Here is a 14,779-nt window from a genome sequence, read left to right on the forward strand (position 1 = left end):
TTGTATAAATGATCCTGTTTTGTAAATTGCTTATTGAAACAGTACATTCTGCAACAAGTCAACCACTGTTGCTAAATAAGTGGTAGTGAACATCCATAGAATGATAGAATAGTTTGAGATGGAAGGGTCTTTCAAAGGTCATCTAGTCTAACCCCTCCTTGCAGTGAGCGGGGACATCTTCATCTGGATGAGGTTGCTCAGAGCCCCAACCTGACTTGACCGTTTCCAGGGGTGGCACATCTACCACCTCTCTGGGCAATCTGGTCCAGCATTTTACCACCCTGATAGTAAAAAATTTCTTCCTTTTATCTAGTATGAATCTCCTCTTTTAGGACAAGGGCTAATGGTTTTAAACTATCTCAGGAAGACATACTAAGAAGTCTGTTCCTAGCTTTCTTGTAGCTCCCCATGCTTTAAGTATTGAAAAGCTGCAACAACGTTTCTCCAGGGCTTTCTCTTCTCCAGACTGACCGATCCCAACTCTCTCAGCCTCTTCTCATAGGAGAGTTGCTCCATCCATCTTGTCATCTTCGTGGCCCTCCTCTGGACCTGCTAAAACAGGTCCGTATCTTTCCTGTACTGAGGACTCCAGATCTGGATACGGTACTCCAGGTGAGGTCTTGCCAGAACAGGGTAGAGGGGGAGAATCGCCTCCCTTGGCTTGCTGTTCATGCTTCTTCTGATGTAGCCCATGATAGGGATTGGCTTTCTGGGTTATGAGCGCACACTGCTAGCTCATGTCCCTCTTTTCATCCACCAGCACCCCCCAAATCCTTCTCTGCAGGGCTGCTTTCAATTCCTTCATCCCCCCAGCTTGTATTGATCCAGGAGTTGCCCCAACCCAGGTGCAGGACTTGGCCTTGCCTTGCACTTGGACTTGTTGTACCTCATGAGTTACACATAGGCTTACTTCTTGAGCCTGTCCAGGTCTTTCTGGGTGGCATCCCATCCTTCAGGTATGTCAGCTGCACCACTCAGCTTGGTGTCATTGGCAAACTTTCTGAGGGTGCACTCAATCCACTCATGTAATCAATGAATTTATTGAACAGTACTGGTCCTAATACAGACCCTGAAGGAATACTACTTGTCACCAATCTCCATCTGGACATTGCATCCACTGCTACCCTGTGGATGCAACCATTCAGCCAATTTCTTATCCACCAAACAGTCCTATCTATCAAATCCATATCTTTCCAATTTAAAGAGAAGGATGTTATGGTGGACCATATCCAGGGCTTTACAGAAGTTCAGATAGATGACATCCGTAACTCTTCCCTTGTCCACTGATGTAATCATGCCATCATGGAAGGCCACTAGGTTGGCCAGGCAGGACTTCCCCTTCATGAAGCCATGCTGGTTTTCTCAGATCACCTCTCTGTCCTCTGTGTCCCTTAGCTTAGCTTCTGTGAGGATCTTCCCAGACGTAGAGGTGAGACTGACAGGTCAGTAGTTCCTCAGGTCTTTCTTTTTTCCATTTTTAAAAATGGGTGCAATATTTCCCCTTTTCCAGTCATTGACTGGGGATTTTACTGAGTGCCATGACTTTTCAGGTATCGTGGTGAGCAGCTTGGCTACTACATCAGCCAATTCCCTCAGGTCTCTAGTATGCATCCCCTCAGATCCTGTGGACATATGCATGTTCAGATTCCTCAGATGGTCACAGACCTGATCTTCACTTTCAGTGAGAGGGACTTTGCTCCCCCAGTCCCTGTCTTGTGGTCCATCCATTCATGAGGAAGGGGAGGAGAGGTTGCCGGTGAAGACTGAGGCAAAAAAAAGTGGTTGAATACCTCAGCCTTCTTGTCCGTTGTTACCAGTTTGCCAGTCGTGTTCATCGAGGGTGAGGCATGCTTTCTTTGACCTTCATTTTCTGGCTGATGTACTTATAGAAGCCCTTCTCACCACCCTTGCAAAGTCCAGCTCCAGTCATGTTTTGGTCTCCCTGACCCCAACCAGTGAGACAGAACTATGAATCTCAATTATCCAAGCAACCTGACTTCAGACAGGGGTTCCTATTTTGTGTAATTTGATTAGTTCTGATCTATCATGTATGTTAGTATTTGAGCATATGCTTAAAGATTGTTCTTTTTTACTAGATCAACCTTGCTAAATACGATTGCATGAATTGTTCTTCATTAGTTTGCCTGACCTGTTTCCCAATATTCAAGCAATAACAGTTGTAGGTGTTCTCAAAAGGAATTTTAAAAGTGATGCAATAAGAATATAATTTGTTTAGGCATATTATCTTTCATGGAACGGGGTGATATCACAGTTTGTTGCCCTTTCTAAAAGGATCTGTATTTAAAGGTTTTTTCTAGATGTCATTCATCACCATAGGTAGGTAGGCTTTTTGCATACTATCAAAACAAAAGTTTAACAAGAATTGTTGATTGTTCCATTAAACAAAAGTTGAAAGCTTTTTTCAAATGAGTTTGCTATCTTTGTCAGTCAAGTTTCAGTCCTGAGAGATTTAAGCCAAATTTCTTTTTAGGGTTACTTAATCTGCAAGTAGCTTAAAACTGGTCTTCAGTGAACAATATTGTATTGAAGAACATGTCTCTGTCCTTCTGCACTGGTTCAGTAGGGACTGATCCTAAGGCACACTAGAATTCATCAGTTAGAAGTGACTTAAGGATGTGTGTGAAATTCTCTTTTAGGGGATTTTAATTTGACATGTCCATTTGAATAAAATTGCCATTATGTTGTCCATAGATTTGATGGACCTCGAGGAAGAGGATATGACAAATTTGAAGGCTCAAGACAGAGGGGGCCTCGTTTTGACTCTCAGCGCTCAGAAGGATATAGGTCACGTTTTGACAGACAGAATACAGATGGACAGTCTTCAAGTAGATGGGGGAGTATCCCACGAGGACCAGCAGCACAGTTTTATACTTCAACAAATTCATCACATGGACATGGTTCCCGACCTGGTGGTTCACGGTGGATGGGGCCCAGGCCTCATCTGGGACAGCAGCAGCAGCAGTCACAGACAGATTCACAGTCAGAAAACAAAGAACCTTTTACAGATGTAGCTGGCAATCAGCAAACTGTAGGCAGAACACAGACGACTTCTGATGCACAGAGTGCAGGTTCCATCGAGCCAGATGAGGACCTGACAAATACTCAACAGGAGCCATCCAAACCTGAAGTCAAAGAAACTGTTTCAGACCCTCCTAAAAAGTGGACGTGGAGTTCACATGATCCTAACCAGCAAGTAGAAGAGTCCAAAGCACCTACTCCACCTATTCAGAACCAGAAATCACCATCCCTTTCTAGTAACCCTGTAGCTTTGCAATCAGGTATTGCAAGAACAGGCGGTGCAGTTACTCCTGTTACAGGAAATCAAGATTTGGATTCACCAGATGGCCAGCTGATTGCTTCAGATAGCACCCAGGGTCCACCTGGACCAGAAGACCGGGGGAAAGGGCCATTTATGCATGAAGATAGAGGCAAGGGACCAGTAAACAGAGGCAGGGGCCAGGGCAGACTGGATGATGGCCGTGGCAGAGGGCAGGGGGATGGCCGTGGCTGGGGAATGGGCCGTGGACGAGGTGGACGAGGAATGGGAAGGATGGATGGTGGCCGAGGGATGGGAAGGATGGACAGTGGTTGGGGAATGGGCAGGATGGATGATGGCCATGGCCGGGGAATGGGCAGGATGGATGATGGCCGTGGCAGAGGGTATGTATACAGAGGCAGAGGGCAAGCTAGGCAAGCATCCATCCGTGGCAGGGGGATGTTCAGGAGGGCAGGCAGCAGGGAAAGGATGCCAGATAGGCGGTCAGGCAGCAGGGAGAGGATGCCAGATGGACAGTCTGGCAGCCGAGAAAGGGGCCTGAGTGGACGGTCTGATAGCCACGAGAGGGTGTTCTCTAGCCGAGACAGAGAGCTACCTGGACGGCCAGGCAGCCGGGACAGGGGACGGGCAGGTAGCCGGGAGAGAGGCTTGGTCAGGCGGGCAGGTAGCCGGGAGAGAGAGCCCATGCGGCGGGCAGGTAGCCGGGAGAGGGAGCCCATGAGGCGGGCGGGTAGCAGAGAAAGGGTCCCTGTCAGGCGGGGGGGCAGTCGAGAGAGGGTTCCAATGAGGCAGGCAGGTAGCCACGAGAGGGGCCCAGTCAGGCAGGTAGGTAGCCACGAGAGGGGTCCTGTCAGGAGGGCAGGTAGCCGTGAGAGGGAAGCAGGAAGATCTGAAACAGGCAATATGGGTAAACCCATTCACCTAGGAGATGACCCTGACAAACTGCCTCCATACCATCGAGATGAGACACTTGGGGGTTCTTGGGGTCATGAAGATGACAGAATGCAGGAGGAATTTCCTTTAGATAGTCAAGATGACCCTTCTTTGGAGCACGAGCAATTGGATGACTGGGAAAGAGAACGATACTGGAGAGATCACAATTCTGATTATCAGGATGATTCTGTAGATGCATATGATAGAGATGACAGGTTGCAGTCCCACCACTCATTGCCTCCACTGTCTCCTCTACCACCACTACCTCCTTTATCATCCGATCGTGACAGACGAGATTCATGGTGGGATGACTGGAAAAGGCCAAGAGAGAGGGAACTAGAGAGAGATCTAGATAGAACTGGAAGATCCTCAGATATTTATGAACAAGATGTAGGCAGAGAATGGGATAGAGACTGGGACATGAGACCTATGGATGACAGAGAAATGGGGAATCATGACATGGATATCCCCCCTCTACCACCATTACCACCTCTTCCACCCCTGGACAGATACCGTGAAGACAGGTGGAGGGAGGATAGGAGCAGAGATCATTATGACAGAGACCTCCGAGAAAGGGGAGAGCTGAGGATTCGAGAATATCCGGAGAGATATGACACATGGCGGGAGAAGCAAGACTACATTCCTGAAAGGACTGACTGGGAGAGAGAACGGCTGTCAGATAGGTGGTATCCAGATGATGGAGACAGACTGCGGTCTTTGGATGATCACTCAGATTCATCCCTTCCTCCACCTTCACATTCCTCTGATATGCTGGGAGCAGATTCAAACCTGGACTCTGACCAGTCCTTGGGAGGAGTGATGGTCCTTAGTCAAAGACAGCATGAAATAATTCTGAAGGCAGCTCAAGAGCTCAAAATGCTTCGGTGAGTTGCCTGGTTGTGCCACTTCATATGGGAATCCCATTCTGTGGAGATGGTGCTTCTTTCCTAATTCATTCCTTTATTTACACTGTAATGGCTTCATTTCTTTTTACCACAGCGTGATAGATAGTAGAAGCTCATGTGGAACAAGTTATTTGGAGTATCTCCATCACAGCTTTTGTGGATGGACTGTTTTTTTTTTTCTTACATAGATGGTTGTGCCTTTACCTGTGAGTATGGCATTCCCTGCTTGTTACTTTCTGGGAAGAATCTGTCCCTTCACTTGACAAATCTTTTTGTTATCCTCAAATGAGCTTGTAGATAATTGCTTTTCAACCTTTTCATTACTGTCAGATGAGCTCACTGGTAATTGCTTTTAATACTTATCTGTCAAGATCTGCATTAATGTGATTCTTAATTCACACACTGGGACCTATTTAATTTTTGGATACTGCTTACTTTTTAATTAAAGCATATGTGAGTTTTTTCTTTTTACAATGGTCCCTCATTTGAAATCCAGCATCATCAGCAGTTTTATCAAGTTTGGTTGATCTTAGTTCTGAGGATCATCATAACAGCAGTGATAACAATCAGAAGGATATGAATGCAAGAGTTCACCAAAACCTTCTTTTAGAAAGCAGCTACCAGACTCCCTAAGGCTTTAGTTGGTGTTTTTATGTCAGAATAAGTAATAAAATATCCTCTTAAAAATCAGAAACATTCCCAGGCTCAGTAAATTTAGTAATATCAGAATGAATGGAGCATGTACTCGCTATCCAAATGTTACTTACATGATTTGTTGCCTGGGTTTAGGTGCATTAAATGTATTTGGACAAAAAAACAAACCAAACCAACAAACCCACAAACAAGCCACAACAAAAACCATCAAACAAACACAAAAAAACAATCCACACATAGGAAAACAAACAAAAAAAATAGTTTCTTTATTTTCAGTGAATGAGATTTTCCAGAGGAAATTCTGGGAAAAAGAGGAAACATTTTAGAGTCAGAGGTTCATATGGTTCATTTTATGCATGAGTTACTGAGAGAGAGCTAAGGATTGGTGCCTAGTAAAGACAGGGCTTTAATTTAATAAACAAGATCTTATGCTAAAATAATGGGCAATTAAAAGGAATGTTTGGTTATCATTATTACATTTGCATTAAACAATGTTGAAACATGCAGAGACTTTTTGCACTTTTCCTGAAGCTGATTTTTCACTCGTAAAACTGCTGCTAAGCATCTGTCCCATGTGGAAGGCCTTAGTTGCAAGCCAAAATGCAAGGAAAACAATTTTTAAACGGGAGAACTTCTATTCTGAATAATTTGGTCTTTCAGTGCAGTTAGTTAGATTAATTCAACAGGTGTTAGTAGCTGTGAAATCTGTGTGATAAAGCAGTATTGCCAAAAGTTTGGATCAACAGATCAAGCATTTTCAGCTTCCTGACTTTCGCATTGCCTCAGGTTGCCAAGCATGTTTTGCTCTTGACTGCAAGCCAGTGGACTTAGGGACTTACAGACTTATCTTAAAGACCATAGTTTGGGAGTCACTACCTAAGTAAATAATTTGCATTGAAACACTGGAACTAAAACATCCAGGAAGGTAGATACATATACCCGTTGCTAAGTCAGTAAAAAGGGGAAATAGAATCATGATACTGCTGATACTGATTTTATTTGAGTATCTTATTTTATTTGAATATCTAAAAATTAATTACATTGGTACTTCTCATCAGGTTCTAATAAGCAGATGACCTCAGTCTGAAGAGTAGCAACAACTTTAAGGAGACTATTAGGAGAATCACAAATCATTTGCTTATGAGGAGTTATACCAGTAGTGCGATGCATAACTGCTTTCATCTCCTAAAGCCCTCATCTGACTTTGCTTTTACTAAGTATAAACCAGCATACTCTGACCTGTATACTGTTCTGTATTTGTCATCTGGTGTATTTTTTTCTAAGCCAGGTGTGAAGAAGCCAAGTGCTAGCAATTGCTCAGTTTACTCTTTGTATTAACACATTTGGGATCCCTTTCTATGAGCAGAGTTCTCCTTGAGCTAGACACTGAACCAGATGCATTGCAAGTAAGGATGTTGTGCCTACTACAGAGGGATAGCATTCTTCATTGTTCTTTGGGAACTACTTTAATACACACAATTAATATGAACAAAGAGTTACCAGCAATAAAAAAAAAACCTAGATAAAAACATGCAAACAAAAACTGAAAGGAAACCATATTGAATGCAACTTTGTAATCCAGTGGTTGTAGTTTTCACTGCTGGTCCATAGACTATGTATTGGTTGTGTATTAAATAGCATTTTGATATACCTAACAAGGAAACTAAAGTTAAAATCACTGTTTTGTTGTTGGTTTTTTTTTAATATTGGAATCTCTGTTACACTTTGTTGGCCTCAATCCTGTTAGCATGTGAACCAAAGCAAGTCACTGAGCCACTATGCACACGTTTCCAACGGGCTTCTTGTTTGCAGAAGGTGTTGGCAGAAGCTAAAAAAACAGCTTTGCTCTTTACTGTTGAAGTGGAGTGGTTCTGGCCAGGCACAATAGCATAACTGCACGTCTCAGGAAACTTACGCTCAGGAAAGGATGCAGCTAATACACTAAACCCAGCCTCCGTGATTAGGTGGATATGAAACAGTGATTTCTGAATCGTAGTGTTGACCATGTAAAACCTGCTGTGCCCTTTTCTTCTTTGGACTTGGCCCCTGATGCTAGTATATGTAATATGTGGGTTTCACCATGAGTGTTGATTTCTTCAGTTTTTCATTTAAGTTACAGGCTGATAACACTTCCTTGTAATTCATGTGCAGAGAGCAAAAAGAACAGCTACAGAAGTTGAAAGAATTTAAGCCTGACATTTCCACACAGGACTCTCCAAGATCACAGAATACAAGCACAAGGCCAGGTACCTTTCAGGTAAATTAATCTTATGTTAACTTATAACATGCTGGTAGTAATTACTATTAATGTGTAAGTCAGATTAGTTCTACACTCTAATGGTCAAACTTCTCTGTGGAATGCATGTCTAACAGCCCTTACAATCTCATCAATCTTCTGCTGAGGCAAAGCAATTTCTTAGTTTCTTTAGATTTTCCAAAGCCTTTTCTACTCTTTCAGTCCATGATGTCTTCTCAGCATTACCCACTGGGGACAGTAGCACATGAGGTTCAACAGCCTAGATTGCTATGGGATGATGTACAAGGAGAGGTGAGCTCTTCCAAAACACAGGCATAAGGCTCATGAGAAGACCCTCCTTTTCCTTGCCTAAATTCTGATATCTTGCTCTGCTTTTACTACTGTAAGAGCTCTCTCATCTTTGAAGTTAGAGAAACTTGAGGATAGGTCTATCAGAAACAGATACTTCAGGGTAGTGGGCATTAGCTTTCTGTTTGCTGTCTTTATTGGGAATTCCCATTACCCTTTGTAATATAAGGTGCATGGAAGCTTACGTTTACATATTTCCATGACTGCATCTCCTGTTGCAATGCAAATTATTCCTCTGCTGCTTAACCTCCTGGTTGGTTCTGGAAACTCTTCTCAGCTGCTTATATTTGGGGTTTTCGGTATTTCATACCCAGTCAGAAATCAAATGAACTTCTATACTCGTGTTAACTCAGGTTTATAAATCTCTCCTAGAACAAATAAAAAATTTTGTTAAATGTATGTTGAAGGAGATACCTGAGTTGATGCTGGCTTTATTCTTCATCACATCTTAACTCCAGAGTTGCTGGTACCATACCAATAAATTTAGACATTATGACCTCTGAGTCTGACATTTAGGCAGACCAAGCTTTGTTTTCCCCCTCACTTGAGAGAAGTGTTATGTAGTGAATGAGACACTGCAAGTTTTCTTTTAGCCCATATCTTCTTCCTTGTTTACAGTGTCTATAAGGTAAAATAATGGAACAGATTTGCTACCAGGAAGTACAGGTAGGCTGATGCCTTTAGGAAGTGACTTTACTCTATTTTCTATCTCAGACTACTTCACCCATCTGCCTATAGCTCTTCAAACAACTCTTATCTGTCTTGGAATTTCTGCCTTCACATTTCGTATGAGTTTGAACTGCTATTACAAAGTTCAGCTTTGTATCTACAACCATTCTGAAAGTTTTGTTGCATGTTGCTAATAAGGCTGTTTGTAACTCGGCATCTGCTGTGGTGCTAAAAAGACTTTTTGTGACACAGCATGTGGAGTTTCATGTTTCGTTCATGAAGGGTTTGGTTTGGTTTATTCCACTGCACAAGACCTCCCCATTTCTTATGGTGATCTGATCTTGATTTCATTAAGGGGGTTCCAGGTGTTTCTGCTATCTGGGATTTTTTTCCAGTGACTTCCAGAAAGAAGCTGGCTTTATTAATCCTCTTGTGCCTCACCAAGCTCCCTGCATTCAGACCTTTTCAGCCTCCCCACAGACAGTAGGAATCTTTGCAGACAGCAGGAGTCTTTGGGAATAAAACTGCAGACACTTTTAAACAGAGATAGGCCTACTGGAGCTTAAATTGGTAAGGTTATTTTGAAGGAGAAAATAATATTTAAGCCTTCACATAGTGAACAAACACCAAATTACTTCAGGCCACCAGTTCTTGAAATACTGTCCTCCTACCTGCAGCACCTTGATGGAGGTACTAGGAAATGCTTATGATTTGATTACCGATTGCCATTGTGCTTACTGACTTACAGAGGATGAGGGAAGGTTAGTTTACAGAGCTACATTAAAAGTGCTTTCTGCATCTAGGTCTCCTCTCAGCTATCTTCAGAGGCACCAATAGAAGCCCAAGCTATTAAAACTTCTCCTGCTGTAATTATAAAGCCTCCCGTGTTGCTCAGACAGCCCACCCTTGTGACAAGACCAAGTGCCCCACTGACAAGGCCTGCTACACCTATGACAAGGCCACATGCTCCAGTTTCTACTCCAACTGCAACCCCAAGTCATGGTCAGTCTTTAAAACCATCACCTTCTACTATGGAACAGGAACGCTGGGATGAGGATTCTTTCCATGGACTGTGGGACACAAATGAGGATAAAGGAGCAAATATGGAGTATGAGTTGTGTAAACAGGAGTCAATGATGCCTCCACCTGTCTCCTCGCCTGTGAAAGTACCTGCTGTTCACACCTCTGTTGCGTCAGCTGTACCAGTGGCCCTTCCTCCAGTTATTCCACCAGTTCCTAAAGCACCTGTAATTCAGCAAACTGTGGATTATGGCCATGGGCGAGGTGAGTGTATTTGTTTGATTGTAGTGGAGAGCTAATAGACCTCTTAGTGTCTTTCTACAGGAATGTGCCACACCAAACTGTAGATGTTCTGCAGTTGACCTGTAGGCCACATACATTGCAATCTAATGCGAAGCAATGCAATTCTAAAGAGTCTGTAACCTCCAGCCTTGAGTTTAATATTTTCTTCAGTGCTGTAATAATGAGTTATTTCATGTGGCTATACACCATTTGGTTCATGCCTGCCTCTAATATAAACACCAACTGATGCAATTACATCAATGTGTTATATTTAGATTGATACTGATACTTTCCCTTAATCCCTTTGTAGCTGAGTATGGAAATAACTGTTCTGGAAGGTATTTTGAATTGCTACAGCTCTTGGTATGATTTAGTAACTTAAAGCAAAATGTGACTCATGTTTGCATTATTTATATACTGTTTAATTTGTGTGAGGTACCCTCTAAACAGGGAGTGAGAGAAAGTCCTGGTATTTCTGAAGGGTGTGCACCCTAAACAGACATTTAACACATGAACAGCAAAGGGCTCTGATTTTTAGTACTAAGCTTATCAAAGCTAAAATTCAACACTAGTTTTTAAATAGAATTAATTTCCCTCATTCTTAGTTAACAGGAGTGGAATCATGTCTTAACAAAGTTCTTAAACTGTAGATTGCTGTTTGAAGAGGTTTTTTTCTCTCTCTAAGGTACCAGAACATGAATTGAAGCCATATTGAATCCATTAAGTAGATGTTTCACTAAAAGCTGTTAGAAAATTATCACTGTTAGGAATTCACAGTTACTATTCTTGACATTACGGTACTTCCATGAGTTTTTTAAACTTTCAGAGCATTTTAATATTTATAATTTTCTGGCTGTGCACGCTACCTGAACTCTTCTGAAAAAGCAGAAGTTCCATTCTGAAGACGAAGTGGTACACATAGTTACAGATAAATCCACTTCAGACTTCCAAAGCCATAGTGATGTGTATTCATGTATAGCTATTTTGACATTATCCATTAACAGAAATTTTGGTAAGTTATTCCAGCCACTTTTAATGCCACTGACTGATTGCTTTTCATGACAACAGCAAGGAAATGGGAGAGGGGTATTTTAAGATCCTAATTATTTTATTATTTTTAATCAGATATAACCACCAGTAAAGTGGAACAGATTCCATATGGGGAGAGGGTAACCCTGCGTCCAGAACCTCTACCAGAGAGGCAAACATTTCAAAAAGGTATGGAGCAGTTGGCTAGCTCTCAGACAGCTCTTAAGAAAAGTTTTAAGGCACTAAAAACATACCTCAAACTCAGTAGCTCTTGTTTACATTAGAACCATTTTATTTTCTTCAGAGGCCCATAAGAATTTCAGAGGAGTAGTGTAGTCAATGTCCTAGCCACTTTAAAAACTTAATTTTGTGGTTTTAAATAGGATTGCATGGTATAGTTGTCTGTTACAGTTTGGAAAAGATTCAATGGCTGAGTGACTCAGTTCTAGCCCTCACATAAGATATTTCTATAGACTTTTCTGGCACTTTTGTTTGTTGCTTTTCCTTTAGAAATTATGAAAAAAATAGAGTATATTTTAGTAGTTTGGATTTCCATGGGTTTCTCCTTTCAGAGCACCCAGGTCGTTACAACAGAGAAAGAGATCGTGAACCTTATTTTGAGCGTCAAGGTAATTCGAACACAGATCATCGGGATTTCAAGAGAGAGCGGGAATTGCACAGGGACCGTGGTTCTGTGGATTATGAACGAGAGAGATTTGAAAAAGACCGGCATCCCCGAGATGATAGGTACATATTTTTAGAACACTGTTGGAATGAATACAGTTCAGGCTGTATTGAGTATCAGGCTGTCCATTTTGCATTTGAGGTGCATGTTCACTTCTCTTTGGAATCTGTAGTAGAAATTCCAGAAACATGCAAGATACTCTTTTGGCAGGGTCCTTCCCACTACAGCTTCAAGGACTCAGTCTTACCGTGACAAGAAAGACCATCCCTCCTCCAGGCGGGGTGGTTTTGAAAGACCACCATATGAACGAAAGACAGATCGTCCAGCATATGATCATGGGCCTTCCGTGTTTGGAGGTACAGTTTCTCGATCTTGAACCCATGCTAGAATATTAGCATAAGTACAGACTTGCAGAGGTGAGGATTAATTGGGAGATGATTAGTTCACTGGCAGTATTTCTTTGGTCAGAATATATAATTTAGGAAGATTTATCTGGGTGGTGTCATGTAGTTTTGTCAGTGGTGGTGAGATCAGGAATGCAACAGTTATCTTCTCTGCTAAAAAATGCCTTCAATTGCAATAGGCTCAAGATTAGACATTTGAACTATCTGGGGTACAAATCTGTGAATTTATCCTAAAATAATGAAGGTCTGCTTAAATCAGCTCAACTGGGTATGAACATCTTAATTTTTTTATTTTACTGAACTAAGAAAACTCTTCTGTCCAAACACTGGAATTTGAAGGTGATCGTAGAAACTATCCTGAGGAAAGGATTCCTATTTCTGCTCCATCAATACCTCGTCAGCCACCACCTGCTCCACGAGTGGAAAGAAAGCCAGAATCTAAAAATGTAGATGATATTTTGAAGCCACCAGGACGGGATAGCAGGCCAGAGAGGGTGAGTATGCATTCTGAAAGCAGCAATCAGTTCCTATTGGGTCTGTATTTAGATAAAATGTGCATGAGTGTAGTATGTTGAGAACAAGCTTACATTTGAGGAAGCTTGAGAAATTCTTGTGGTTCTTTTGCAAATACCTAGGTGTTGTAGCACAGCTGTTAGGAATCCACAGGAGATGTAAACTTCCTGGGAATGCTAAGAGTAAGTTCTTGTTTGTGAGTAACAGTAATGTATTTTAGACTCTTCTGAGATCTTCACTTGGATTTTGGTGTATCAGAGGAAAGACTTGGCTTTACACAGTCAGAGATTTTGCAACACACCATATAAAATAAGGAAGGGCAAGATATGTATGCAAAAGTGTGAGCCCAGAGCACATATTTTTCTAGAAGGAAGATTTTGCAGAAGACATTATGTTAAGTGTAGCACAGTATCCTCTCTTCTTAACATGATCTATTTTTCAGATTGTAATCATAATGAGAGGGTTGCCCGGCAGTGGAAAGACACATGTCGCAAAACTCATCAGGGTATGTAAACAGCCACCCACTGGGTAGTGCTGCTTGTCTTTTATGTGTGATTCCTCTGCTGTTTTCTTTCTGTTTGGCTGGAATTTCACATGCACGTGTCTTAATATGGCGTGTGAGTCCCCTCCTCTATTAGCAAGCATGGCGAAAACTGTTCTTTTCTTGTTTTGAATGTAGAGCAGGGAACTGCTGTATGCTAAAAGTGTTTTGAAGATCCTCTGTAGCATAATGGAATATTTCAACAATAATATATGTTTTCTTTTTGCTTTCTTCCCAGGATAAAGAAGTAGAGTGTGGAGGGCCTGCACCAAGAGTACTCAGCCTGGATGACTATTTTATCACTGAAGTGGAAAAAGAAGAGAGAGACCCAGATACAGGGAAAAAAGTGAAAAAGAAGGTACTTTTAATTTGCTTGCTTATCGTGACAAAGAAATAAGACATTCTGGAACAGCACAGTGGCAGTAAGAATTACAGTATGTGGCTCTGGATGAGTGCAGAGGTTGGTGGCCTGTTTTTTCAGAACAGTTCAATGTAACCTAAGGGCAGTATTCTGAAAAGTTGACCCAGAAGGTATTTTTTGCATACCAGTGTATTTGGTGGTTATGACATTCAGCAGTTGAACATAAGTGTCCTCTTTCTTAAATGCTTTTGTCCTCGATAAAGGTGATGGAGTATGAATATGAAGCTGATATGGAAGAGACCTATCGTACCAGCATGTTTAAAACTTTCAAAAAGACCTTGGATGATGGCTTCTTCCCCTTCATAATCCTTGATGCTATCAATGATAGAGTGAGACACTTTGAACAATTCTGGAGTGCTGCAAAAACCAAGGGTTTTGAGGTAATGGAGCCTATAAAGCATTTGAACTTGCTAGCACCCATATTCTGGTATTTCTAAACTTCTGAATGCAGAGTCCCTCCCACATTCAGGAAAAATTCTGTAGTCTGCATTTACAAATTTAACTCTCTTAGAATGTACAATTGCAGAGCCTATCACCAGGTAAATAAAAAAGAGCTAATACTGGTTTTCTCTCTCTAGGTGTACTTAGCTGAAATGAGTGCAGATAACCAGACATGTTCCAAGAGGAATATTCATGGACGCAAGCTAAAGGATATCAGCAGGGTAACTGTATACATACAGAGTTGTTGGATTAATGATAGGTTTCATTGTGCTTTCAGGCTGGCTGTTGTTTGCAAACCTCCTTTAGACTATGTAAATGGTTAGACTTTTCCTCTAAGAAGAGCTCATAGTTATTTCATGGGATTGATTGAAATTACTGA

General features: G+C 41.8%; 1 protein-coding gene across 6 annotated transcripts in view; it reads left to right on the forward strand.

Moving 5' to 3' along the window:
- The window catches only part of YLPM1 (YLP motif containing 1), a 39,505-nt gene that overhangs the window by 12,610 nt on the left and 12,116 nt on the right, over positions 1-14,779 (forward strand). For 4 of the 6 annotated variants that reach the window (XM_061463598.1, XM_061463600.1, XM_061463602.1 and 1 more), the window contains exons 5-15: positions 2,713-5,115; positions 7,942-8,047; positions 9,868-10,348; positions 11,492-11,584; positions 11,968-12,142; positions 12,291-12,436; positions 12,791-12,978; positions 13,440-13,502; positions 13,777-13,896; positions 14,163-14,339; positions 14,538-14,621. In XM_061463598.1, the coding sequence (XP_061319582.1) occupies positions 2,713-5,115; positions 7,942-8,047; positions 9,868-10,348; positions 11,492-11,584; positions 11,968-12,142; positions 12,291-12,436; positions 12,791-12,978; positions 13,440-13,502; positions 13,777-13,896; positions 14,163-14,339; positions 14,538-14,621 (4,036 nt within the window). The remainder of the gene's footprint in view (positions 1-2,712; positions 5,116-7,941; positions 8,048-9,867; positions 10,349-11,491; positions 11,585-11,967; positions 12,143-12,290; positions 12,437-12,790; positions 12,979-13,439; positions 13,503-13,776; positions 13,897-14,162; positions 14,340-14,537; positions 14,622-14,779) is intronic. The other 2 variants (XM_061463599.1, XM_061463601.1) reach the window with 2 other exon arrangements.

The sequence above is a fragment of the Pezoporus flaviventris genome, unplaced genomic scaffold (assembly GCF_033815535.1).
Source record: "Pezoporus flaviventris isolate CSIRO_AGI_PZ_B2104156 unplaced genomic scaffold, CSIRO_AGI_Pfla_v1 ptg000036l, whole genome shotgun sequence".
Classification (NCBI taxonomy): domain Eukaryota; kingdom Metazoa; phylum Chordata; class Aves; order Psittaciformes; family Psittacidae; genus Pezoporus; species Pezoporus flaviventris.